This window comes from Vidua macroura, chromosome 5 (genome assembly GCF_024509145.1).
Source record: "Vidua macroura isolate BioBank_ID:100142 chromosome 5, ASM2450914v1, whole genome shotgun sequence".
In the NCBI taxonomy this organism is placed as follows: domain Eukaryota; kingdom Metazoa; phylum Chordata; class Aves; order Passeriformes; family Viduidae; genus Vidua; species Vidua macroura.
In genome coordinates this window covers 5237686-5262754 of record NC_071575.1, presented here as the reverse complement: position 1 = coordinate 5262754, position 25069 = coordinate 5237686, and the positions used below count along the sequence as shown (strand labels likewise).

Genomic DNA, 25069 nt, shown 5'->3' with positions numbered 1-25069 from the left:
AATGCTGTGCCAGGGGAAGGGAGGGACTAATCAGCACTAAGTCACAGTACGTGTGCTCACCAAACACTCTGTGTACAAGGATATCTCTATGTGGGGTCACTGGAGGCTGGCACAACTGGGAGCATCACTGTCACACCTACACGTGGCACTATGATCAGCCACCTCCTTTCACAAAGCTTTACTACCAAGAAATATGCTGCTGTTTAAGGAAGGCTCTGAAACACTTTGCAGCCTTCTCCAAGGTGTTGCACTCCTCCAGCACCATCTACAAGAGCTCACAGCCCTCTGTGGTTTATGTGTTGGGAGTTGGGGCGTGCCAGTGACCGATCTGGCTGAACAGACACGTCCCAAGGGAAGTCAGCACTGTTTCACAGGGTGAGTTTAAGCACGCTGGCTACATCCTGCCAACTGCCTCAGGAATTCTTGCCTTCCACCAGCTGGGATTTAGGAGTGGCCACTTCCTAAAAAAAGTATAAACTGAACCACCCATGGGCATCATGCTCCATCTGATTGTTTCCCTTCCAGGGACACAGCCAGGGAGGGTGTTTGGCAGGAACTACCCTGTTTTATCTTGGGTGGAGATTTTCACAGTGCTGGAAAATCTCTTTATCACACAGCCTTGCCCCTGCATGAAGCTTGTTGTGGTCAGTGTGGGAGACTTGAACAGCCTGTAGCAAAGAACCCTCCATTTACCCTTTTAGTTGCTTTTTAGGGTCAGGGCGTGGCTACTGCACACAGCTACAGAGGGCAGGATGCTCCAGAAAAGAAAGGTTGACTGCTCCACTGGGCTCTGGCTCACAGTGCCAGCCCCAATGGATGCAGCAAACATGTCTGGAGACTGTGCAGGGATGAAACATGGCTCTGTGAGCAGCACACACTGTCGCCAAACCCTTCTCCAGGTGTTGGGTGATGTCCTACAGCTACCAGCAGGCAGGATTTCTCACTAGAACCCCTTGTTCTGCACTAGAACCCTTTGTTCTGCCTATCCCCTCCAGTTATGTATTTGCTGGTGTTTTATGCTCCATCAATCAACAGCCATCTGGGATTTGAACCTAGTGATAGCAATCTCTGGGGTGAAACACAGCTGTGTGCTGGGGGATGCTCTGTGGAGTTTCACATGGAAAGGCAAGAAAAACAGAGAAGTGGATAACAATCAGTCTAAGCTCTGTAGAGACATCTTCCTCAGGAGGAGGAAGATGTGGGTACCAGCTGCTCCTCCCTGAGGGCCTGGACCAGGATGTTGCAGGATGAAGGTGGTCACCACACAATGCCCTGGTGGCAGCTTGTTCAGGGCCTTGGTCAGCCATGCCGGGAGGAAGAGCCACGAACAGGTTCCTCCACCAGGTCCTCTCTTGGACAAACAAAAGCCACTGCAGAGCCAGGGACAGCAAGCTGTGCCAGAGGAGCTCGAGGGACAATGTGGAGTGAGCAACTACAGGGCAGAGCGAGGAGCTGGGTCTTTCCTCCTACACGGCGGCATCGGAGCTCCTCCCATTCAAGGACGTCTTCGGCTGGAGACCATTGTTGTGAGCATGCACCTCTGGCCTGGGCTGTGTCATCTGCTGCAAACGCTGCCCGGGAATGAAAGGAGAGAGTGTGTCAGCCAGGGCTGGGGGCAGCAGCACTGGGACAGCCAGGGCATGGCTCAGAGGTGACCCTGATTGCAGGGCAAAGGGATGGTGCATGGAGTGACTCCTCCAGCAGCATTTGGTAGTACCCCAAAAGCCTCTGCGAGTCATCTTTGCTTTGATGCTGCACAGAGCACAGCAGCTCCTCCTTTTATCTGAAATATGGGGAACATCCTGATAAGAGGCAAACTGTTACCAGGCAAGACCAGCTGCAAGGAGGAAGAAGAGAGAGCTGCAACGCCACAGGTTTCAGAGTAGACCTATTTTTCAATTAGGGTTGATTACAAAGCATTACTAAGTAACTACAGCAGGTTAACAAGGTGCCTTTAAGGTCTGTACCTTTGATGCCAGTCAGAACATCCACCTGCATAAACCTTTGCACAGCAGCAATTCCTGTCAGCCTGAGCTGATCAAAGGGAAATTGCAGAGTCAAGTAAAGTGAAGCAAGAGCCCACGAAAATATGGAGGAGCCAACCATTACTGGAGGCGTGTGGATTGAGCATCAGGAGTGATGAAAAAGAATGAATCACTATTGCCAGTCAGGGAGGGACTGATGCTGTGCGCTGCAGAAGAGAATGCAGAGGAGGATTAAGCCCAACCTGAACAGACATCACTAAGACAAGTAGAACCTCTTTCCAGTAAAGGGAAACAAACTCCTACCCTCCAATACCACTGAAGTGCCTGCTTCTGGGTGAATTCCCTGAAATGTTCATTGAACTGCTTCTGCCATTCATTGTATTTTTTTCCCCCTCTAACATTCAGGCTCAGTAGGATCAAAATTACTTGTAATCTTTCCTGTCTGTCAAAACCACTTTATTCAGGATTGGCATCTAATTTCCCTCCAGCTCCAACTCTATTACAAATTAATCCAGGATCTGTGTATATAAGAGGCCAAAAATTCTCTCTGTCTCTCTGATACCAACACATGCACACACAGATTAGCCTACTTTCTTCCTGCTGCCATCTGCTGCTCACTCCTAGGTCTATGAATGATTGAGAGGGGGTCTGGGTCTCGTGATGTTTGTGGGCAATGGTAGAGGAAGAGTCAGACGGGGAGGGTGCACATCAGCCACTCATGCTGCTTACTGGTGCTGATGGTTTGAACAAGATGCTGAGGGGAGGGGTGGAAACACACTCAGGAGCTTCCCTCCAAGCCCCCGGGGCAGCACAGGAATACACAGCACTTTGGAAGGACTATGGATATAACTGGCACAAGCCTTTGGTCAGGAGGAGTCGAGCTGCTCCGGAGAGGTCACAGATCAGTTTGGGCTCCACCAGATGCTGTGGTGTGCTTTCTTCCATCTCCAGTGAAACAGGACTGGGACTAGGCAAAGGGTTGAACCCATACCTGTACTTTCAAGCTTCCCTCCTCCCCTTTTCCAACTTACATTATGAGTGAATAAGGAGCCCTGTAAATGTCTGAGAAAGGCTCTACAGCTGGAATTCAGTTGGCTTTAAACCGAAAATCAACAAAGTGGCTTGACATAATACCCTGGCTTGAAGGACAATACCCTGCAGGAAGGACAAGTACCTAAACCCAGCTTCAGATGAGAAACCAAAAACTGAAAGCAGATCTGAGATCCCAAACCCACCCAGTTCACCCACATCAGAGCCCATCCAAATGGAATGCTGGAAGGAAGAAAACTCAAATCCACCTGCAACTTCACCTCAAAGGAAGAGAACCTGAAGCTGACCTCAGCCCAGTAATTCCAGCCACGACTTCTTTGAGTCAAAGTTTGTTAAAAATACAGCATCTTGAAAATAAACTCATGTGATTTAGATGGCATCTGGTTGCTGTTCCTGGGCTGGGAAAGCCATAAATCAACGTTCCTGGGGTGACTTCTTACAACTGTAAGCACTGAGCCAGGGATTTGGGGCACAGTGCTCTCAAGACTGAATGTCAACACTGTACATAAAATCTTAACAGTAAGTACTGGGTATGACATAGAGACTCATGATTCACTGTTTCATAAAATCCTGCTCCAATTACTAAAGAAAATGTTTTAAACAAGACTAGTGTGGTGGGTACTGTGGGTCTTTCTTGCTTCCTAACGCCTCAGTCACTGAGTGTTCTCTGAAAGGCACATGACAAACCACCCCTGCACTTGTTTCTGCTGCTAGCAGAGCCTAGCCTGAGACATTTCAGGATTCAGGCTTGGAGGTGATGATCTCCCTGCTGAGGAGTGCCAAATAAACATGTTCATAGCCAGGAATTGCCAGGAGCTGGGATTGCTCTGGATCAAGAAACCTCAAGGATTTCTTCCCAAACTCTTCCATGGCTCCAGTACACCATGCCAAAGAGGCAATCAGGGGAGGAGGGCTACATTTTTGTGGTGATGGTCGCACAAATCTCATTGAAGAACAACAGACATAAGGGTAGACCATCTGAAGGTCTATCTGCATGCCCAGCCACAGCCCAGCTGAGCTCCCAGAGTTAGAGGCAGGTCCTCTCCAGCGAGCCCGTGTCACTGGAGGCTGTTCAGTGCACTGGGACTGATCTGAACCCTTCCTCTCTCCTGGGGGGGACAGCGCACAGAGCTCCTGTAGCACCAACCTGGTGCACTCTGACAACTCTGTCAGAGCAGAGTCTGCTTGGTCCAGGTTTAGTTCAGGGAGCAGAGAGCAGGGTGGTGAAGCTGTTCCTACCTGCCGGAGAGTCCCTGTTGAGGTGAAGAAAGAGTAGAGCATGTACCCTGGAATCAGAAGCATGGAGGACAGAGCCATGAGCCAACCGATGCCTTGTCCCCACACAGGATAGACGTATTTTCCCAGTGTCAGAGGGGTCATTTCCACCACACTAAAGAAGAACACACCCTAGAAAAGAACACCAGCCATTGCAGGGGAAAGTGCAAAATTGGGGTCCCGCCATTCTCTCCTTCATTATCTTCTTAGCGCCCAACAGCCTTACAGGAACCCAACAGCTCTTTTCATTAGTCTAGATTCTTTCAGCCCACCAACTGGTAATTTCATATAATTTCTTTTTATCCTAAGCTGGATAAGATATCCTAAGCTTTCCAGTAAGCTGGAATTGGAATACCCCACATTTCCTTCTTCACTAGAAGCAGTGAAGAAGCAGTGCCTCCACAGTGCCTCCACAGCAGTTCCTATGCAAGTAAACAGCATCCTCACAGCTGGTCTCAGGAGCCTTCATATCACACCACTCCCTGCACTACTTCTGCTGGAAGGGCAGGAACCTGCAAAGGCCAAACTGCTCTGCAGTCAGTTATCCTGCAATTGGTGATAGCTTTTGTTCTCATAGGCCTGTCAGAGGCTGAACCTGGAGTAGCTGAAAGCCAGAACCAATAATTGCTTTTTAAAACATTACATTATTTTGCTTATCTTCTGGCATCTCAGAAAAAAAAAAAAAAGAAGAAAAAAAAAATGAAGAACCAATGGCCTTATTTAAATTAAAAGCAATCATCTAGAACTTTTTTACGGGTGATTTCCAGCAGGCAGAGTGAAAGAGGTTCCTGTATCACTTTACCTCCAGTCTGCTTATTCCCTTGCACCAGACCTGCGCTTGGGTTGAGAACAGAATGTTTCCCTACAGCCCATCTAGAGGCCTTTCTAGACCTGCTCCTGCACATAGGATTCCCCAGGTATTACCAGGCAGACAAGAGGTGTGAAGAAGGCCCAGCAGATCTTCCACCAGATGCAAGGCTTGTAGCCAATCATTTCTTCAATGTTCCTGTAAAACCTGTTCACACCTACAAGAAGAAATTAGTATTGGAAAAAAAAAAAAAATCTCTGTACCATGCTCTTCATCTCTTCTCATGGCAGAGCACAGGCCAGGCACAGCAAGAGGGTGACAGTGTGGCATGAGAAGCATTAGCTGGAGGGGATGGGGTAGTGGGACACAAATTCATGCTAACAGCTTCCATGTTCCTGGTGTCCTCTTGAGGGCCTAGAGGGAAGGACCCTGGGCATCTGCCAGTCTGTGCTGAGGTCTTTGTGAGGGCTGGAGAAGTGAGATGACAGCCCTCCACTCCTGATTTTCTGAAGTTATCAATCTAAGCTATTTTCGGCTGCAAAATTGTTATTGTCTTCACTGGCTTTGGCCTTTTCAGTAAGTCACCATGCCCACAGAGAAAACAAAGGAACAAGGTGTTTTGTGCTTACCATAACACCAAGAAATTGAGATGGTCTCAAAGAAGACAAGAAAAAGAAGACACATGCCACTGGCTGAGTAGTAATCAAACAGCTTGAAGACATAAATGCCACCCTGAAAAGACAAAAACAGGGTCAAGGAGTTCAGTTATAGATTATGACCAACAATATCAGCCAGCAGCTTGGATTGCTACTGTCTGTGTCTGTTGGTTTAATGTCTCTTTCCTTGGACAGCAGAGCAATATTTCCACTGGAGTTTGGTTTCCAGCAGCAAAACTGATGTGCTCTTGCAGACAATTAGTCAGCCTGTTCAGGCATAGCCCAAGGTGGGGAGAAAAGAAATTCACTAGGATCTCTTTGATTTCTCTGCTTTAGAAGGAGTCCATTTAGTCTGCTCTGCCCCTCCCCAGAGTTTTGCTTTGTCTCCTCATGAACCCACACTGCTCCACAAATGGTCTCCAGACCCCTCAGCCCTCATGTGAAGCTCGGCTTCAGCTCCAGAGATTCAAGCCCCAACAGACAGGTATTCTTTGTGTTATCTTAACTCTTTGAAATAAGCATTCCCTAAATTTGAGCTCAGTTGGATTGAGTCCTTATTGCAAACAGCAGAACAACAGGCCAGACTGACAATAGGATGATGGTAAAATTATGGAGGCATCCTAAGTCACTTGAGATGTAGCAGTGATGAGCAAACCACTTTACCCAGAACAGGAGAAATGCTGTCACTTCTCCCAAAGCTTTGGTGGTGCTGTGATATGCCAGGTGGCCAGAAAGGTGTCAGGAATGGAGGTACAAGCACAGCCTGTACAAACTGTACCTGGGTGATGTTGGAGAATCCAATGAGATAAGAGATGAAGCAGACTACTGCAATGAAGATCTTCTTCCTGGCTCTTAGGACTTGAGGATACTCATCCATCAGGGCTGTGATGAACCCTTCCACAGTGCAGAACTATGGGAAAAGGCATACACTGAGGATATATATATAAGTAATTTAACCTGTACAAATTTAACTTCAATGTTGAGAACCTTAGTGATTTATAGACTCTGCAGACTCTAGAAGAGTCATCTCTGCACAAAGTTGGTCTGAACTATCTTCTGAAAATTCATCTCTCTTTCCACTGAGTATAGATGGAGCTAGGAGTACCAAAGTTAAATACTTAAACATAGCTCAGATAAATGTCTGCCTTTTGCTTCTCATGGAAAGCCTCCTCTTTCTTCCCACAAACTCTCTAGGGCCTCCCTATCACTGCCCTGCTCCCCACACTGCCAGGCCCTGTGCCAGAGTTGTGTGTCTGGCTGCTGCTGGGACATGTGCAGGACCTTTATTGCTCTTCCCTTCTTGCTCTTCTCAGCCTGTGGCAACAGCATTGTGCTGTTCAATGATCTAAAATGCTCAATAAGGACCTGTATTACCCAATCTCATGTGCATGTAAATAACATCTCTGATTACCCAGTCCTCGACTTCATTTCACTTTTTCAAGCAACATTAAATGCATGTAGCAGACCAAAAGCCCATCTTCAAAGCACATCATCTTTCTAGAGGTGGAAATCCCTGGATTTCTAGAAATCCCATCATCTTTCTAGAGGTGGAAATCCCTGGATGGTTTGTGCAGAGCTGCACCAGCCACAGTATAATAATGTCATCTGCACCATAACACATAACAAAATCCCCATGAGTGCTGCCTTCCAGTTTTCCTACTAGTTCTGCCTTCTGGCACAAGGCCAGTTTGACTGCCCTTGTGAAGTGCATTCTTCTCTCCTATCTCTTGATAAATTGTGAGACTTTTATATCTCACTCCCAGAAACTACAGGTAGCACACCCTCTCATAGAGCACATCTTTCCTCTAGCAACAACCCTGGGAATTTATGAGGGCAGCAAACTGGCTTCCCTGGTCATGCTGAGCAAATGTACAAGCCAGTGCAATGAAAATTAAAGTGGTTTCATTTCTTTTTGATGTCAGGGACTTCCCCGTCCCTGGGAAGGAAAAAATCCCCTAGAGTGAAGGTAGAGGCATACAGACCAAAAAGAGCAGCAGAGGGTTGGGAAGATGCGTGGAAAAAAAATGGAGTGCCTGAACCTATAGCTGGGCAGGGATTGTGGAAGAGCTTGCACACTGCTGACTGCTGGGGCTGGCTTCCACATGGGCAGAGCAAGGCAAAGGGAGATGTGTATGCCCAGGGTTTTATATCCACATGGAAAGCCAGTATTCCCAGAGCATCAAAGCTCAACTGCTTCCACTTGAATTTTTAATGAGCTAAGCTTTTTATGTTGGACACAAGTGCCATTAAAGCATCTTTTTGCCGTTCACGCGTGGGTTAAGCTGCCTTTATAGTCATTGACAGTGAGTGCTTCACCCCATCCCACCTGGCTTGTTGTCTGGAAGAGTCAGGACTGAGGTGGCACCACAGTGTGAAGAGATGGCATGACTAAAAAACCACTGCTGAAAACTATTCCTTCCACATGGATGCATGGCCAGGCACTGCCAGAGCCACGGCAGGGCCAGGGGATCTGAGACCAGAAAGGCAAATGCATTTGGAGGGGAACAGCCCTGGTCGTGGGCAGAGGGTGGTGTCCAGCAGGAAAGGAGCAAAGAAAATGATGCCTTAGATAATTGGATGGAGTATAGCTGACAGCCCTTTGGTGCAGGAAGAACAATCAAAATCAGGGAATGCATAGAGGGAAAGACAGGGAGATGGGTGGTAAGGAACAGGGCTACAAAGTGAGTTGAATTCTCTTTGTCTCCTATCAGAATTAAGCTCCTGTGTAACAGATAAAGTGGAGAAACAAATGGTCATACATTGTTTTTTCTAGCCATGGAACAGGCAATGATCTTCATACCATTCACTGAAAATTGCTTCATGACAGCCTCAGACTTCATAGGGGATGCAGCCTGGAGGAGGCTTACCTTTCTAGCCCCAGGGACTGCAGCTGCTTGGCATGGGGCTCACTTTTCCCAGCTTACAGACCAAACCTTGGCTGCTTGCACATTTCAGAGTGGCAAGGAGCTGAACATTGGTGCCTCCTGTTCTTGCCACTGCAGTTTGCTTTCCAAAAAATTCTGCTTTTCCCACCAACCCTATCCAGCAACAATTTTAAGCACACATTCCTCTCTTCTTTGTGCCTAATCCCATTATATTATTTCTTTCCCAAGCATTTTATTTCCATTAACTTCTCTCTTTTGCTCCTTTTCCTCTTTAGGGGCCTAATCATTACACAAGCTGCTGGGTCCAGTAATCTGGGTTTGGGAGTCAATGCAGATGTGGCACCTCTGTCTGAAGGAGAGTCTCTTTTCCACCCTCTCCCAATTGCTATTCCCTCCTCAGCCACACAGAGCACCCTATTGGGATGCATGGACCTGTGGGGAGCTTGACCACAGCTGCCAGATGTGCAGCAGAGAGCCATGAGAGTGGTCTCACTGCTGGCAGCTGGAAATCCTCATGACCAACCAATGCTAGGCAGCCTCACATGGGACAGACACAGGCTGGCAGTCACAAGGCTTGCCAGCTCCCCTGAGCAATAAATGCCTGACCTGGAAACTGGTAGGTTAAAAGGAAGCACAAGCATATAATGAAAGAGGGTCTGGATGGGATCAGAGCAGAGGAAACACCAAGGCACACGAATGAGGGCACAGGAGGGAGGTGTCTGTCAGTACAGGTCATTCATCCCACTCGAAGAACCGCAGAGCACCCTGGCAGGAAGAGCAGATGGAGCTGTGCTGCATCTGCAGGAGACTCGCTGGACTTACTCCCACTGACGCTAAAGGGTTGGAGCTCGTGGCTGCATCACAAACACAGATCTCAGCCCAGTCTCCCTTCCCCTGCTAGGCTCCCGAGCATTCCCGCTGTGCCTACAGAGCCGTGCCCTGCCGGTGGCAAGCGACAGTCTCAGCCCAGCAGCCCCGGGGTGCAGGACATGCCCTACGGCCCTGCTGTGCCTCATGAACTGGGCTGCTGACCCAAATGAAAAATGCTTGCTCCCCATCTGCAAATGCCACAAAGGATATGTGATCAGCATGTAGAAAAACCGTGATTTTTTTTAACTGAATGCTTCAAAATGCATGTGGAATTGCAGCCATTGTAGCAGCCTGCGTTCATTGGTTTATATGCATAAGCTGCCATGCTGTTGCTGGTGTGTTTGAATGAAGCAGAGCTCCAGCATGCAGACAAGAAAGCTTCTTAACCTGTATTTAGCTGTGCTGTTTAAAAGCTTATTTTCCATTTGTTGCTTCATTCCCCACCCCCAGCCTCTTCCTCCAGGCAATGATAGCCTCCCAACAGACTGTCTGCCCTCTGAAACTGGCTGTCAGAAGGGATGTGGAGAATTTCAAGGGGTATTTCAGAAGCAAATGCAGCAAATAAATTCCACAGAGTGCTTAGAGGGCTTATTGTCATGTCTTGATTTGCCAACACTGAGTGAATAACCAATGCAGATAATTTTTTTCTGTAAATGTAGTTTCTTTCAGAACAGTCAGGTTTTATTTGAATTTTTTTTCCTAAATTATGTCTGTGGTAATGCATTCATGAGCTTTATAAAGTGTTTATGAGAGTGCGATATGATTGAAAACCAGATTTGGTTGATTAGATTTTCCTGGAAACCAGGTGTGACATTTCAAGAATAGGTTTAAGTCTGATTGTGAAGTAGGCTTGGGTTTATGAACACAACCTGTAATCCAAAAGAGCATCCATTTTGTACTGGTGGTTTGTGCTGCAAGAGAAGAGCATGGGGGCACAAGGGTGGATATGACAGACCAAGTGCAGGTTTTCGCAGGAGCCTTTGATTTTGATACACTCCAAAAGGAAGGCATGCTGCAATTCACTGCTTCACTGGGCAGCTACTTTTATGCTGAATTATCAGAAAAAAAAACCCTATCACCACTTGTAAAAATGCAGAGATAATTTTTTTTGGTTTGTTTTGTGAGGGCTCTGAGGGATCAGGGTAGAGACCTTTTGCTACATCTTCTTCCCCCTCAAGTATCTTGTAAAACTTTGCCATCAGGTAAGATGGCAAAGCAGTCAGGGTACCCAGGCACAGGCTGCAGCTCTGCTCAGGGTTGCATTGTTGTTGGCATCAACAACAATGCCAAAATGCTGCAGGAAAGCAGAGCCCTCACACCATGAGAGAGTAAAAACCCACTCTGCTCAGCACTGTCCCAAGTGCAGAAGGGGGCACCACAATTGTACCTGAAGACATTTTTGTATCTTCCTCCACTTTATCCCTGAGTTGTTCTCACCTGACTGTCCAGACCCAGCATCATCAGCATGGAGAAGAAGAGGATTGACCAGAGTGGGGACAAGGGCAACTGTGTGACAACCTGCGGGTAGGCGAGGAAAGCCAGTCCAGGGCCTGCAGTAATGAAAAGGGGGATGAGCCCATGTTTACAAACCATTTGATGGGAAGTCTGAGCTGAGTGCCACAGTTAAACAGAGAGACAAACATTACAGCCAAGAACTCAGGGGTTTTCATATAGGAGCTAGGAACACCTGCGCCTTTGTGCCTGTGACCCACCAGCTTGGTGGGAGGCACAGGGGCAAGATGGGGAGACAGATTGGAGAAACAAGTCCTGCAAGTAAGTAATCAAGTAATCAAATTATTGCAACCAAATGGAGCTGGAGCACTGTGCTAGAAAAATAAACTGATATTCACAGCTGGTTATAACTTTCCTGGTGCCTTTTTTTTTTTTTTCCACCGCAAAATGCTATTTCTTGAGATAAAAGCTTTCTCTGGAAAGACAGCAATTTCAAAATATGTCTTCATGAAGAAAGACACAGTCCCATCTTGGTTAAAAAATTATTCTGAGATCACAGTCTCAAGATTTTGCATGAAAAAGGGACTCCAAATTTTGATCACATCTACTGAAAACATAGCATCTATTCTGCATAGGAAGTTTTCAGACAGCAAATGGCCTAAATATTTCACTACAGCAAAATAAAACTTCAGCACACCTAGTCAGGAAAGAACCAAGAGCACCCCACACAAATGGTTCTCACAGGCTGCTCTTGTATTTGAACCTGGGCTTCTGCTTACCCGAGGAGGCCAGCTCTGACACCGACTTCTTTGTGATGTGTGACATGAAGCCAATGATAGAGAAAATAACAAATCCTGCAAATATGCTTGTGGTGGAGTTTATACAACAGACAATAATGGAGTCTCTGGAAGAGAGAAAGAGAAAAAAACCCACCTGCAGGTCCCTACCAAGAGCAGAGAGTGGGGTAAACAAAAGACCAAGCCCTGTGGAGAGCCGGTCTTGTGCCTTGGATGGGTAGCACAGGTGACATACAAAGTGTCCTGCAGGCAGGGAGCCCCTCTAAAGAGATCACAGTGTGTCCCCTGGGCTGCGTGTTGCCAGCAAGGGGATAGCAGAGATCAGGCAGATTCACCACAACCCCCTGCCTCACCCACGAGGAGCCCCTGCCACACAGGAGGATGGAAGAAAAACTACCGACCTGTAGACATTGTTGTGGAAAGTGTTGTAGCTGCCCAGAGCAATGAGGGAGCCCAGCCCCAGGCCGTAGGAGAAGAAGATCTGAGTGGCTGCGTCCATCCAGACCTGCGGAGAAGGAGCCACAAGAGGAGTGCAGCAGAAGGGGACTCTGTGCTGTAGGTGCATGCCCTGCAGCAGCGCAGTGCAGGGCTAGCAGGGGGACTGGGTGCAGACTGTGGAGCTGTGTGCTTGGATGTACAGCCCACCGGGGTGTCCAGGACCTGAGGGAACCCTGTCAGTAGGGCCCAGTCAAGAGTTTCTTACTAACATCTAATCTAAGGCTATTATCTTTCAGTTTAAAGCCATTCTTCTTGTCCTATCACTATCAAAAGTCCCTCTCCAGGGCTTTACTGTAGGGCTCTTTATATACTGGAAGGTAGGGAATCTGCATCCTTCCCAAGTGTATCAAAGTGCAGTCTGGCCCAGCATCAGACATATATCCCCAGCCCTTCGATGGGAGGGATGTAGATAGATGAAGGGTCATGGATTTCTGAACAGTGTCCCATGCAGATCAGAAGGGACTCTTGCATTGTCTGAGTCTGTGTGTGTGTTTGCACATGTGCCCCCAAGGGATGCTGCTCCACTCAGAGACCCACATCCTTCTCTCACACCCTCCATTTCTCTTCCACTAGTGTGTCTTTGATTTTCCAACATGGAGCTGTTTGTGCAAACGACTGCAGAGGACAGCTTGCAAAGCTGGTCCCACTGCCTTAAGGTGTTAAATCTTAGAAAGTTCAAGAAAAGGAGACAGACTGTTTGTTTCTTAATTGTGTAGTATTTACACAACTCTTCTGGTCTTCAGAGCCCTGTTTCCTGCATTAGGAGCCAATGCAGTTGGTAGTATAGTTACAGAGAGTGTCCTGAAAGAGGGATCATCAGGACCCTTCTGGGAAGTGACAAATGTCCAGCTATCCCCACTCACACATGACTAGTGAACTACTTTGGAACCATGGAAGTACTGCTGCTGAAAAATGCAGAGTCTGTGTATCCTGAAAAACTTCATTTTTGCAAGTATCCCTGTTCCTCCTGGGTCTCCTCTCTGCTTCCAGTGACCAAGACCACATTACTGGCCACCACTCATCACTTAAGCACTTCCAAAAACTGCTGCTGTGTGCTGCTGTGCTTGTGCTCCTTCTGAGGCCCCCATGCCAGCACCACATCATCCTTTCTCTGGGACCACCAGACCAGCAGCCCTAGGACAGTCACTGAAATGAGACATTCCCAGCCCAGAGGGCAGGTCCCTTTGTCAGGATAACTTCTGACTCCCCATACCCTGTGGATACCACTGCTTGAGTACAGCAGAGCTGCTGCACAGACTTCCACCCATGAAGGACCTTTTCCTCAGTTTTATCTCAGCCTATGGGACATGTGTCACGAATACTTGTACAGGGTTATTCTAGAGTACTTACAATATTCATGGGAAGTGCCTGGGGAAGCCTAATGCAGAGACAGCTGGGAGATAAGAGCTTTCCTCACTAGGCTACAAACCTCAGAGTCAGAGAGCTTCCTGAAGTCAGGTGTGAGGTAGAAAAGGATCCCCTCCTTGGCTCCTGGCAGCGTGACTCCCCGGAACAATAGGATGAAAAGCATGAAGTAGGGGTAGGTGGCTGAGAAATACACCACCTGAAAAAGACCCCATGGGAGAGAAGCCATCAGCCCACCAGTGCCCCGGACCTTTCCTGCCCATGGTGTCATTGAGTCTGCCATGTTCTCCTGTGAGGGGGACAGGCTCCCAAGCACAGCCATTTGCAGCAGCATTTCCTTGCATTTTCTGTCCCCCATTCCCATGCTAGTAACGTTTCTGGCTTTTTGAGGTTTCTCCCTGCCAATGATACATAAGGACACACTAATCACAAAAGTAGCAGACTGAAGTCTGGATGAAATGCCAAAGATAAAGGAATTGCACAGGGATAATTTTAGTCCACAGAAGTAATCCCCTTAAGTCATCACATCCTTGTTTTGCAGAGCTAAAGCTGGTGTTTCTCTAAACCAATGCATCAAGCAAAACAAGTTGCCTTGATTCCACTGCTTTCTTTTCAGCAGTTTCAGTATCTCACAGGTATGTGCCATCCCTCATCACAGGGCCCACACCAGTAATCACCAGGGCTTTGCTGTGGCTGCGTAGCTAAAGCCTCTTTGAGAGCCACTGGGGAAGTTAACAGCTTAGGTGACCTACCCCTGAAGTGCTTCTTTCTGATCTCTCCTCTAGATTATTCCTTTCATAATAGTGTCCTGCTGTACCATGCTGTGCTCTAAATAACACATCCCAGCATCTCAGCACTGCCGTTTCCCTAAACAAAGCAATTACCTTTCTGCTGTGCTAGCCTGGAACACTGCACAGGGAATAACAATGGGCTTCTCATCTGAAGGTCTCCCATCAATATCAAAAGGGCAGCAGGGAAATTTTCAAAGGAGATGGTGAGATTTTTTTCCACCAGAGGCAATTTAAGAGACTGTGATTGTCAAAAGTGGGAGGCCACAAGAAGCTTTGCTCTCTTCAAAGGGCTGTCCCAAAGTGGGAAATATAAGTAATTTCTGAAAATGCCTCTTCCCAAAAAGAATGCACGCTCAGACCCATGACCTTACAGGCAAGAGCTATTCTCTACACTTAGAATGAAAATTACCATAAACATCGTAGCAATTTTTACAGCCATGAAAGGTAAATGTCAGGAATTTAATAGTATCTACTGTGATTTTGCCTCTAAACACTGTAACCTTAGTTATAGACACTTAAATAAAATTGAGTCTGGAGGACATTTTGATGGTGCAGCAATGAGAGGCAGCACCAAAAGACCCAGCCCTCACACTGTACCTTGCCTGTCCACTCCACACCCTTCCAGATGGAGAAGTAGACCAGCAGCCAGGCCAGGGCCAGCGTGCCAGCCAGGGGCCAGCGGATGGTGCCAGGCTCCCCCAGGCCTCCGGACATCTGGTGCATGTTCCTCCTAAGGGTGGGAGAAACTGTGTTAGGAGGAAGTCTAACAATCCAGGGCAGAGGAATTCGGAGCTCCCAGAGGTGGCTGGAGGGTGAAGGGCCAGGTGCAGACAAATGAGAGAACCCACAAATCCCTAGAGAGAACTGAGGATCATTGTGACGGGACAAAGGGAGGCGAAGAGAGGTGGAGAGACTGTTTGCCTGCCCGTCCATCTGACCTGCATTTGCACAGCGCGCCCCATGCCCACCATGGCCAGCGGCTGGCTGTAATGCCCTTCTGCCAAAGCTGCCCAAGGAACAGAGCCAACAGGCACAGCCACAGCCCTGGTGGGCAGGCACAGTGACCACAGGGAGGGGGAGAAACCTGGTGTAGGCAGGCTGGGGACGTACTCCCAGAACTCGGTGACAGCGCTGGTGAGGTTGGTGGTGTCGTTCAGGGAGTAGTTGGAGAAGCAGCGGTCTGTGTTCCAGGCGTTCCCACAGGTCTGCCACGGCAGGTCCTGCACCAGCACAAGGACAGCAGGGTTATCATTCATTGATATCTCCCAAGTGAAATCTGGCTTCTTTTAAACTGAAGCCCCTTTTTTTTTTTTTTTTTTTTTTTTTTGCAAAGATAATGGGCAGCTCCACTGGATGGGCATGCCCTTGTAGCCAAAATAATGGAACTATTTTTGAAAATATGATACATTGTGACAAGGATTTTTGGGGGGGGGGGGGGGAATATCATGATGTGATTAGGGCAATACTGTAGCTCCAATAAAATGTTAGCAATTCCCCACATAGAAAGCCACTTCCAATTAACTGTTGATAATTAATATCTACAAATTAAAATACTGTCAAGGGATAACCATTACAGCTTTTTGGTAGCTTCACTCAACAAGTGGCTGGAATTTACTTCAGAAAGAATAAGCAAGGATTTGTTTCTTATGTTTCATTTACACCAACTTCAATGCTTAAAAAGCAACATGGCCCTGAGAATGGAAGCAATGGGCTGTCTACACAAACAGACTTTCCTAACACAAGCACAGGAGAAAATTGTCCAGGACAGTAGCTGTTTCATGCTGCCCACTGCCCTGATTATGAGCAGCACAAAGGGATTCCTAGGAGATATTTACACTGTGGGTAGCAGCACAACACTACACAGTGCGATCAGCTCTGGCACCGCGGGCAGTGAAGCAGCAGCGCCAGGGGCCGTGTGAGTGTGCAGGGCAACTCACCCAGGCCACCTAGTGCCACGGCTGAGCCAGCCCGAGGAAAGCAGCTCGGATATGTCTCCATGAGCAGCTGCCTCTTTTCCCAAGCACAGTGTGTGTAGATAAATGCAGAGCAGCTACTCTGGGTGATTTCCCTCTGCAGATAAGGCCTGAGGCTCCAGCTCAACAAAGCTTTAAGAAGATGTTTGTATCCATCCCTATTCTTCCACGAATGTAGACCTCTTCAAAAATATTATCTGTGTTTTAAGTGCCTTGTGCCATCAGTGCCTTTAAGTGCTGCCTTCACTGCTCCATCTAAATCAGTTCACTCCAGCAGATGATACCATCAAACGTGGTATCCTGGCAGAATGGTGACTATTGCAGGGGGGGAGGTGACACTCCAGTGGCCACCCAGACCACTGCACCCCCCTGGTGATTTCACTGAGGACTTGCTAACTGCACTGAAGAAAAGGCAGTAGCTTGAGCAGTGCTACAAAGCAGCTCTTCAATGTCTGCATGTTAGAGAAGCTGCACAGCTCTCACAAGGAGGGGCAGGTTGGGGGACAGTTTGTTGCTTCTCCATTTCCTCTGAATTTCAGAGGACAGAAACTGCAGAAGGCAGGCTGGGCTCCTATTATAGTTCAAAATACTCTTAGCTAAATTTAGGAGGTACAGGGGACAGACATCAGCCTAGCTTTTTCATTTGCACCTCAGGTCCTTTTGGGAATTTGGAATTATTATCTCCGGTAAAAGAAAAGGTCTTGAGCCAAACACCTGGATCTGCCTATGTACATACAAGCACTGTCACCACCTGGGTGTGTAACACCTGAATGTACCAAAGCCTTACCCTCAGAAGCATCCTGCCCAGGGTGTAGTTGGGATGGGTTACTTTGGGGAAGACCTCTGTTTATTTGGGAATCCCCGAGGGTGCATCTAATGACCCACAGCCAATAATTTTGTTTTGGATCCAGGACCCTACAGTAATACGTGGTATTGGTGGTAGAAGCACAGTTGGGAATGCCAAATGAAATTATTCAGCAAAAGTCTTGATAGATACTGGAAAGTTTTGCTGGAACAAAAAGGAAAACTGGATATACAGTGTCCACAATAGCATTTCAGGGTTATGTCTAAGTGACATTTTAAAAGATCCCATTTGAACCATGGGGTTGATGTCTTTAAGGCTTCAGGTTGCTCAGAGAGCTACATTAAGGAAACTCTTACCAGTGTCTGGGCTGAAATAAATCATTCAGTACCAAGAAGTTAATATGGGGTATGATTCTAACCTTGTATGGTAGAAGGCCCTGCTATGGAAGAGGAACCCACTATAAACCATTACACCAAAGCACACACTGAGGGACAGTCACAAGCAGATGTCTAGATACTTTCTGAATCTGTTTCCCAGCAGAAAAAAAAAAAAAAAATCCTTTGGAGATCATTTATCAAGAGAGAAGTGAATAAGAACTAATTAAGATAAGGAGTAAGTCCTGAGAAATAAGACCATGATGTAACAAAACCTGACAAAACCAGTTCTGGAAATGTGCAGCTCAGATTCGAGCAGCCCTAGAAATAAAACAGAAACAAAGGCTGAGTTTTAAAGACTGAAGTGAGCAGGGAACAGTGCCTGTAGAGGGGATAGGACCATCCACCCCAGAAGATAAACATCACTACCCATCAGCACCACAAAACTGCCTCCAGGGCTCATGAACCTCTTCAGAAAGGGCATATCATGATGCTGACAAGGGCTCTTTGCACAAATGGCACACAGCTAGTGACCACTGTGGGTCACAAACAAACCACTGCCCATAGGTGGGAGTGAGGACCCAGACCACAGGCAATGCCATGCTGCAGACACGCCCGTGACTCACCGCAGTGAAGGAGTTGAAGAGATAGTAGAGAGCCCAGGCAATGATGACAATGTAGTAGATGTTCAGCCAGAAGGACAGAACCATAGCTGCCAGTCCAACGCCTGCAAACAAAGGCAGAGAGCAGCATCAATCCAGGTCTCCAGTACCCAAGGGAGTTCATGGGCACCACAGCAAGGCTTTTTTGAAAACCAGAAAAAGGGAACCAGCTCATCAACACAGAGTGTGCTATAGTTGCACAGTGAGCTGATCAGCAAGGGAGGCTCATTCCCTTATGTCTCTCAGCCACCCATTTCCACTTTCCAAGAATGTTTTCAGTGTGCCACCAGTACTCTATGGACAGAGCTCCATGAAAACAGAATCTTGTCACTTCCCTGGCAGTATTGTACTTTCCCACATCCAAGGCATTTCTAAATCAGCATTGGCTTCTAGAAAACAGTTACTTCAAGCATGGCAACAAGTTGCATTCCCATGCAATTAAAGTAAGCAAATGTAGAGAGGCTTGGGAAAACAAAGGGTCTTCTGCAACCAGAGCCCCTCTGTCACAGTCCATACTGTCCATAAAGTCCCTTGTCATCACACAAAACTGCTTGAACAGAGCACAGTGATGTTAGTGACTGCAGACATTGAGGTCAAGGACAGCTTGATAAAGACAGAGGGGGAACCCAGCCCTTCTTCACCTGCCACCCCATCCCAGCCCCCACGGATTTGCTGATTTGCCTTCAAACCATTAATGGAGTTTTGCCTCTAGTTACATGCCATTGCTGTCACAAACATACAGCACAGTACCTTTGAACATGGGTGCTAATCTCCAGACTCCCAGTCCACCAACAGAAGTATACTGGCCCAGAGCAGTTTCCAGCAGGAAGAGAGGAATCCCAGCAAACACTAGCGTCAGGAAATAGGGGATGAGGAAGGCCCCTGAAAGAAGGAGCAATGTTATCAGGCAGTTCCCCCTTTGATCAAGAAAGAAATGCCTCCAGCTGCAGTTTCTTGCTCTGCAGCACCCATGTGATGAGGAGCAGCCTCTCCCAGAGGTAAAAGTTTGCAGCTGGAGTTGATGTGTTCAGTGAGTCTTCCACTGAGGTCACAGCTGCCTTCCCCTTATCACTGTGGGTATGTATGTACCGTGTATACATATACACTGGCACCACTAGCTGTGCAATGCCAGGCTCACTTTGTTAGCTGTTTAGACAATGCTAAACCTAATCTGACAACAACCCCAAAAGCTTGGACACTGACACTGGTAACTTGTTGATGCTTTCTGTCTTACCTGAAGAAGCTTTCAATTCTTCTTCTTCTTGAGGGAATAGTGCACAGGAATATCTGGCATTGGCCACTGCTTTCTTTGTTTATAACTGTTTCAGTCTTTTAAGAAAGCTGTGACCAAGGCTGTATTGGCTCTTGTAACAGTGCTATACACCACCCCACCTGTGGTTTAGGTTTTACCCTTAAAATTCCTAGTGAAAAATATTATTCTTCTCCATGGCCCTGTGGAAATCATCTCATCACTAGAAAGGAGGTAGAACACTCATTCACTAGAGATATTACAGGCACCCAGTTTTTAGAAGAGCAAGTAGAATAGGAGAGCCTTGCTGTGTGATTGGAAGGCTGTACAAGTTCAGGTCATCCTGACTTCTAGGATGTGGGACAAAGCCAATTTTTTATCTTTCTCATGCATGCACTGGAGTGGGCTGTCATTTCTGAGGACAAACTTTTGCAGAAGATGCTCACTGGGGACAGAGGGAGGACACTCAGTTTGTTCAGAAGCAGCTGGCTATGTTCAGGACAGCACTGATTCCTGCACTAGCCTTAGGGCTGAGCTGTCAGTCTGAGTCTTCTTCTCCAGATAATCGTAGGAAAGCAATCATGGAGCCAGCGAGCAAAGCCACTCTGGAGAGCTGTGGCCCAGCTTGCACCCAGCAGAGGCAGGCTCCAGCAGCTGCTCTCTGAGGGCAGGGAAGCAGCCAGGCACAGCCAGGGATGCTGGCTCAGGGGACATCCAGCTGGGGACATCTGCCTGCCAAGCAGGGAGCTGAACCCAGCTGGGAGAGGCAGGTGCCAGCACTCGGCATGGGAGTCCATGGGAGGCAGCATGCAAGAGGAGCTGGCAGTGGGTGGTGGGGAGAAAACACTCTCTGTGCCAGCAGCTCAGTGACCATGAACCTGAATCACAAGCTGGCGTGGAAGTGCAGGCTCTTGGCTTCACCAGCAGCCTGATGTACAGGAAAGAACAGCTTTGAGCATCACTGTGCCTGCTCAGCAGCCTCCCCTGTCTGCTCACTAGACACCACAGCCTGCAAGGTCCAGGCCCCTGAGAGCTCTTGTGGGAAGCCAGTGTCTGCTTTGAGGACACAGCTGCTGCCACCCTGCTGCTGTGGAGTTTGGAGGCTAAGCTTAGCAGCAGTGCAAGTCTCTTCCTCGCTTCTGTGCAAGCAATTAATGAAATTCGGCTGCAGATCTGATGATCCTGCACTTCTCATCTACAGCAGGTCAGGAAGGTTTGTAGGTGAAAGATCTTATTAGACTGTTGGGAAAAAAAAAAACAAAAAAAACAAAAAAAAAAAACAAACAAATAAACATTTGGACACAGGTCTTTTATCCTGGTTTGATTCTCAAGAATAGTGGAAAATCTACAAACTAGACCACTTCCTTGAGCTGAGGGCTCTTCACAATGACACTGCCACTCTGGAGGGCCAGGTCCCCAAGAAGGCATGGATAATATCCCCAGGTCCTGTGCAGTCAGATGGGAAATCAGTTCTGAAATTTGTATCTAAATTTTGCAGGCCGGTACAAAATACGGTTGTGTGTGACCTTGTGCAAGTCCCAGTTTGTCTCCAGATCCATGGGTGTCAAAGAGGTGATGACGCCGGTCCTGCTCAGAGCACTGACCCTTGGAGGCAAGGAAGGATCAATAGCGCCTGGCGCTCACTGTGCAGCCCCAAATCTGCCTGCTCCTAGTGCCCTACAGCAGAGAACAACAATTAATCCTTAAAACAGGGAACACTGCCCACGAATCAAAAATTGAGCATTACAAGCTGTTACACTCTGTTGCTTTGAGTCTCAGTGTGCAAATGAGGAGTGCAGGATGCTTATTTAAAGGATTGTTTTTCTCTCAAGTTATTCAAGCTTAGGATCTCACAGGCAATTTTTAGCACGTACTGAGCTGCATTTAGAGTGAATTTGGAGTCTGGTACAATTCTGTTGAGATCAGAGGGACTGTATAAGGTTAGAGATCAGTGTAGAGGCTGGAGCCATGGGCACAGCTGGGCACATCCAGCTGCGTGCAGGGCCAGCAGGGAGCCCAGGCATCACTTTGGGTGAAGCCTGCTCCCCGCAGCGGATGGGCCGAGCTCTGGGCTGCCGTGCCCTGGGCTCCCTGCGCCGAGCAAACCAGCCGTAAGCCGATGCAATGCGACAGCGGTAAGTGAGACGACAATATTTCGATTCAGTTCAATTTGCCTGTGCGTAATGGAAGCAGCCCACACGACCGCGCTCTGAGCGGCGCACATGCAGGACGCTAAAATTAGTGTTCCACCCACAGTCTGCTGTGCTCCGGAGGCGCCTCCGTCGAGGCAGAGCCGAGGCGGTGCCCACCCGGTTGCGAAGGAGCTGCCGTGCGCCCCCGCCTCGCCGCTCCGGGTCCCGGTGACGCTCCCGTGCGTCAGCTCGGCCGCCCGGCTCCGCGGCAGCTCCGCTCGCTCCCCGGTGCCGGCTGCGGGAGCACCGTGCCTGCCGGCAGCCACTGCCGCCAGGGCGACAGGAACGAGCCATCCGGGCTGCCACGAAGCGGCAGGGGAGGCAGGGTGTTGGGGGCAGGCAGGAACCGCGTCCCGCATTTCATCTGCCTGGCGTTTCTGCTCACAGCCGGCTGCTCCCTCTGCGTGCCCGCAGCTGTCAGGGCAGAGAGCACCCCGTGCCATTGCTAATGCTAATAATAGCCCTCCAACCTCTACAGCACCCTCTGTCCTAGGTTCTCAGCTGACTTTATATGTGGGATCGATTTTAGCTTCACTACACCCCTCATCTAATTACAGGCATTGTCATCTCCACCTTTATGTGTGAAGAGACAGTCACGGGCAGCACAGAGCTGGTGTGAGACTTGAGATGACGCAGCAACCACAGGGCAGATGCTGGCTAACAACCAGTGCTGGGACCTAGCCACGGGGGAAATGTTCTATGAGGAGAGCTAGCAGTCAGAGTGTGGCCAGACAAAGAGGACAGACCTGCACTGTGGCTCTGGCATTGGTGGCACAGGCTCCCCAGGGCAGGCCTGGATGTTCCCATAAACCTCACTCAGCTCAGCTGCGCATTTCCACCTCTCCACAAAACCCAAAGGTGTGGATGCCCTATCCCTGAAAGTGTTCATGGCCAGGTTGGACATGGCTTTGAGCAACCTAGTGGAAGGTGTCCCTGCCCTTGGCAGTGGGTTTGGAACTGGCTGATCTTTAAGGTCTTTTCCAACCCTGACCATCCTGTGATTCTACAATTCTATGAAAACAACACGGTCAGTTAGAAATCTTCTTGTTGAAATTGCTAACTTTCTGGTCTCCTGCTGGCACTCACTCCACATGCTTCAGAGAAAGGGCCTAGATACCCTTAAATGCCATGAAGTTAAGTGGACATTGCTTCAGAGAACAAGACCCTTCTCCTCTTCTCCAGGGTTGGAGGAGAAGAGCATCCTACACTGCCCACAACAGCAGAAATGGGCTGGTGATATGAGAAGTTATGAGAACCAAAGGCAAAAGGAAAATAAAAAAGACATGGAGAAGAAACATGAGAAGAGACCCTCAGAGCAGTATGAATGAGTGTGGCACTTGGGAGGGGGACTCCAGGCCAGGAAGAGCTAAGAGGGAAGCAAAGAGCAATGTGACAAGACTAGCAGGCAGCACCTAAAATTATATATACAGCCTTAAAGGTGAGGAAAAGGAGTTTGGACTTGTGTGGGAAGTCTGTAAAATTGTTCAAGGAAGTGAGCAGCTCTTCAAAGGGGAGAAGGAAGGCTGTTTTAGTAACAGGCACAAGCAATGGGAGAGCTCAGCATGGAGTGAGAAGAAAGAGCCCCGGCTCTACTGACACCTGCCTGTACTCCCCTCCACAAAAGCATCTCCCTGACAAGACAGAAGAAAGAGCACCATTTGAGAGGGGAGCTGAGGCACAGAAGTGTGTTTTCTGAGTTGATCCAAGATGTGCAGAAATTCTGTAGCTGAGCAGGGAGAACTCCCTTGAGAATATGCTAGACTGAGGAGAACTCAACCTTTAACAGATGCAAACTGGTTTCTCTGTAGGTGCCTCAGAATCCAGCTGGGTACCTATTTGTGCATAGCCCTCCCTGTAAGTAAATGAGTTTCTTTAGACTGCTTCTTCCCAGCCTGCACTTGCTAGTAAAGCCCACAGATCATGGAAACTTGTCTCTGGACAATTTAATAACTCCCACCATATGGGAGAGCTCTCAGCTGGAGGACCACCCATTTGCCCAGACCCACACCAAGGCAAAACCTGCTCAGGTACAAGGCTGCCCATTGTGCATTTCTCTCACCTCCTCCATTTTTGCCACAGAGATAAGGGAAGCGCCAGACGTTGCCCAGACCAATAGCATAGCCCACACAGGACAGCAAGAAGTCAAATTTCCCCTTCCAGGAACCTCTGTCTGGGATCTCCTTCTTCTTCTTCTTCTTGGTGCTCACAACCTCAGGGCTGATGGGCTCTGGCTCCTCCAGGGCTGCCTGCTTCACCTCAGAGGGAGAGCTCAGCTCCACGGAGGTGTTGTCCATCTTGCCCATGGTGACTCAGAAGTACGTCCGCTCTTGCTGAGGGGCTGGAGAAGCAGGAAATGCAGTTTCTGCCCTGGCCACGAGAAGACAAGATGGGAAGCACTGGGCAAAGCACCTTGTGAGAAAGGAGAGAAAGAAGGTGTCCTGTGTCAATGTAGTGTGTCAGACTTGCTTGTTACCATTACATAACAAACCTCTCAGCTCTCATCTTATCTGCTTCTCATCCCAGTGCTCTGCAGGAAGAGCTTTGGGACCAGTAGGCATGCAGCAAAACCACAGGTTGTGGGTGACCCACCACACAGCACAGAAATATATCTGTCCTGTCTGGGTGACAGCAGAGGAGGGCACTGTGAAGGTGCCAGAGCTCCCAGGTCTGGGCTCCAAAACTGAGTGCTGCAGTCACAGAGCCATCTGAGAGTTTGTGTGGCCCAGCCAGCCAAGCACAGCTTTGCAGTGGCACCTCTGCTATGGATGTGCTCCACTTGGAAATCCCATGCATTTATCCCTCACACAGTCCTGTCCACAGCTGTGCACCTGCAGCATCTGGCAAGGCAATTGCTCAGCTCCTCCCTGTACACCGTGTTGCATGTGGTACTGTAATCCCCAGGTGTATTCAGCTTGTGCTCATTGTGACTAGAGCCAGCCTGTGAACTACTGAAATCCCATTAAGTCAGGACTACAAAGTCATGATGATTAATTGCATGAGTCTGACTAAAAAATTTAGTTGATACCTGCATTGATTTTAGTTCCTAAGAAGTATATAACCATCACACCAAAACAATTTGGAAAGAGAGCGAGAGCAGGCTATGTTACTACACCTGTGTCTAACCCAATATTGCACTCATGTCTTGAAAAATAAGTGCAGTTCTCTCTTCCTGTCACACAAGCTATTGCAATGTCAGAAAAAGGCATGGAAGAGAGCCAAAAGGCTGCTTAAAAGAGTTGAGTAACTTCCATGTGAAGAGAGTATAAATGAAACAGGATCCATTGTTCTGTGGAAGAGGTAGCTGGCAGGGGCCTATAAATGTGTCAGTGTCATAGAATACAAATATTCACCATTTCTGACACAAGAACTGCAAGGGATTAAA

The 25069-nt window shown here is 48.2% G+C and overlaps 1 protein-coding gene across 1 annotated transcript; it reads right to left on the bottom strand.

Annotated features, from left to right (window-relative positions):
• Positions 1 to 1267: 1267 nt before the first annotated feature.
• On the bottom strand, positions 1268 to 23990 carry LOC128807132 (sodium- and chloride-dependent GABA transporter 1-like). Its single transcript, XM_053977251.1, has 14 exons — positions 23747 to 23990; positions 18997 to 19128; positions 18211 to 18311; positions 15543 to 15652; positions 15030 to 15162; positions 13706 to 13840; positions 12180 to 12283; positions 11761 to 11885; positions 10967 to 11079; positions 6553 to 6684; positions 5748 to 5850; positions 5235 to 5335; positions 4275 to 4442; positions 1268 to 1571 (listed from the first exon to the last, which is right to left on the bottom strand). The coding sequence occupies exons 1-14, from the start codon at positions 23988 to 23990 to the stop codon at positions 1467 to 1469; spliced, it is 1806 nt and encodes a 601-aa protein (XP_053833226.1). The 3' UTR covers positions 1268 to 1466.
• Between the last annotated feature and the right edge of the window lie 1079 nt (positions 23991 to 25069).

Excerpts from the sequence above, each read along its gene's own strand:
- LOC128807132 (XM_053977251.1), bottom strand. The coding sequence starts at position 23,990 with ATGGGCAAGATGGACAACACCTCCGTGGAGCTGAGCTCTCCCTCTGAG. Across the intron at positions 13,841-15,029 it reads GTGTGGAGTGGACAGGCAAG|GTGGTGTATTTCTCAGCCAC; the intron begins GTACAGTGTGAG and ends GGTCTTTTTCAG. Across the intron at positions 11,886-12,179 it reads TTCCACAACAATGTCTACAG|AGACTCCATTATTGTCTGTT; the intron begins GTCGGTAGTTTT and ends TCTCTCTTCCAG.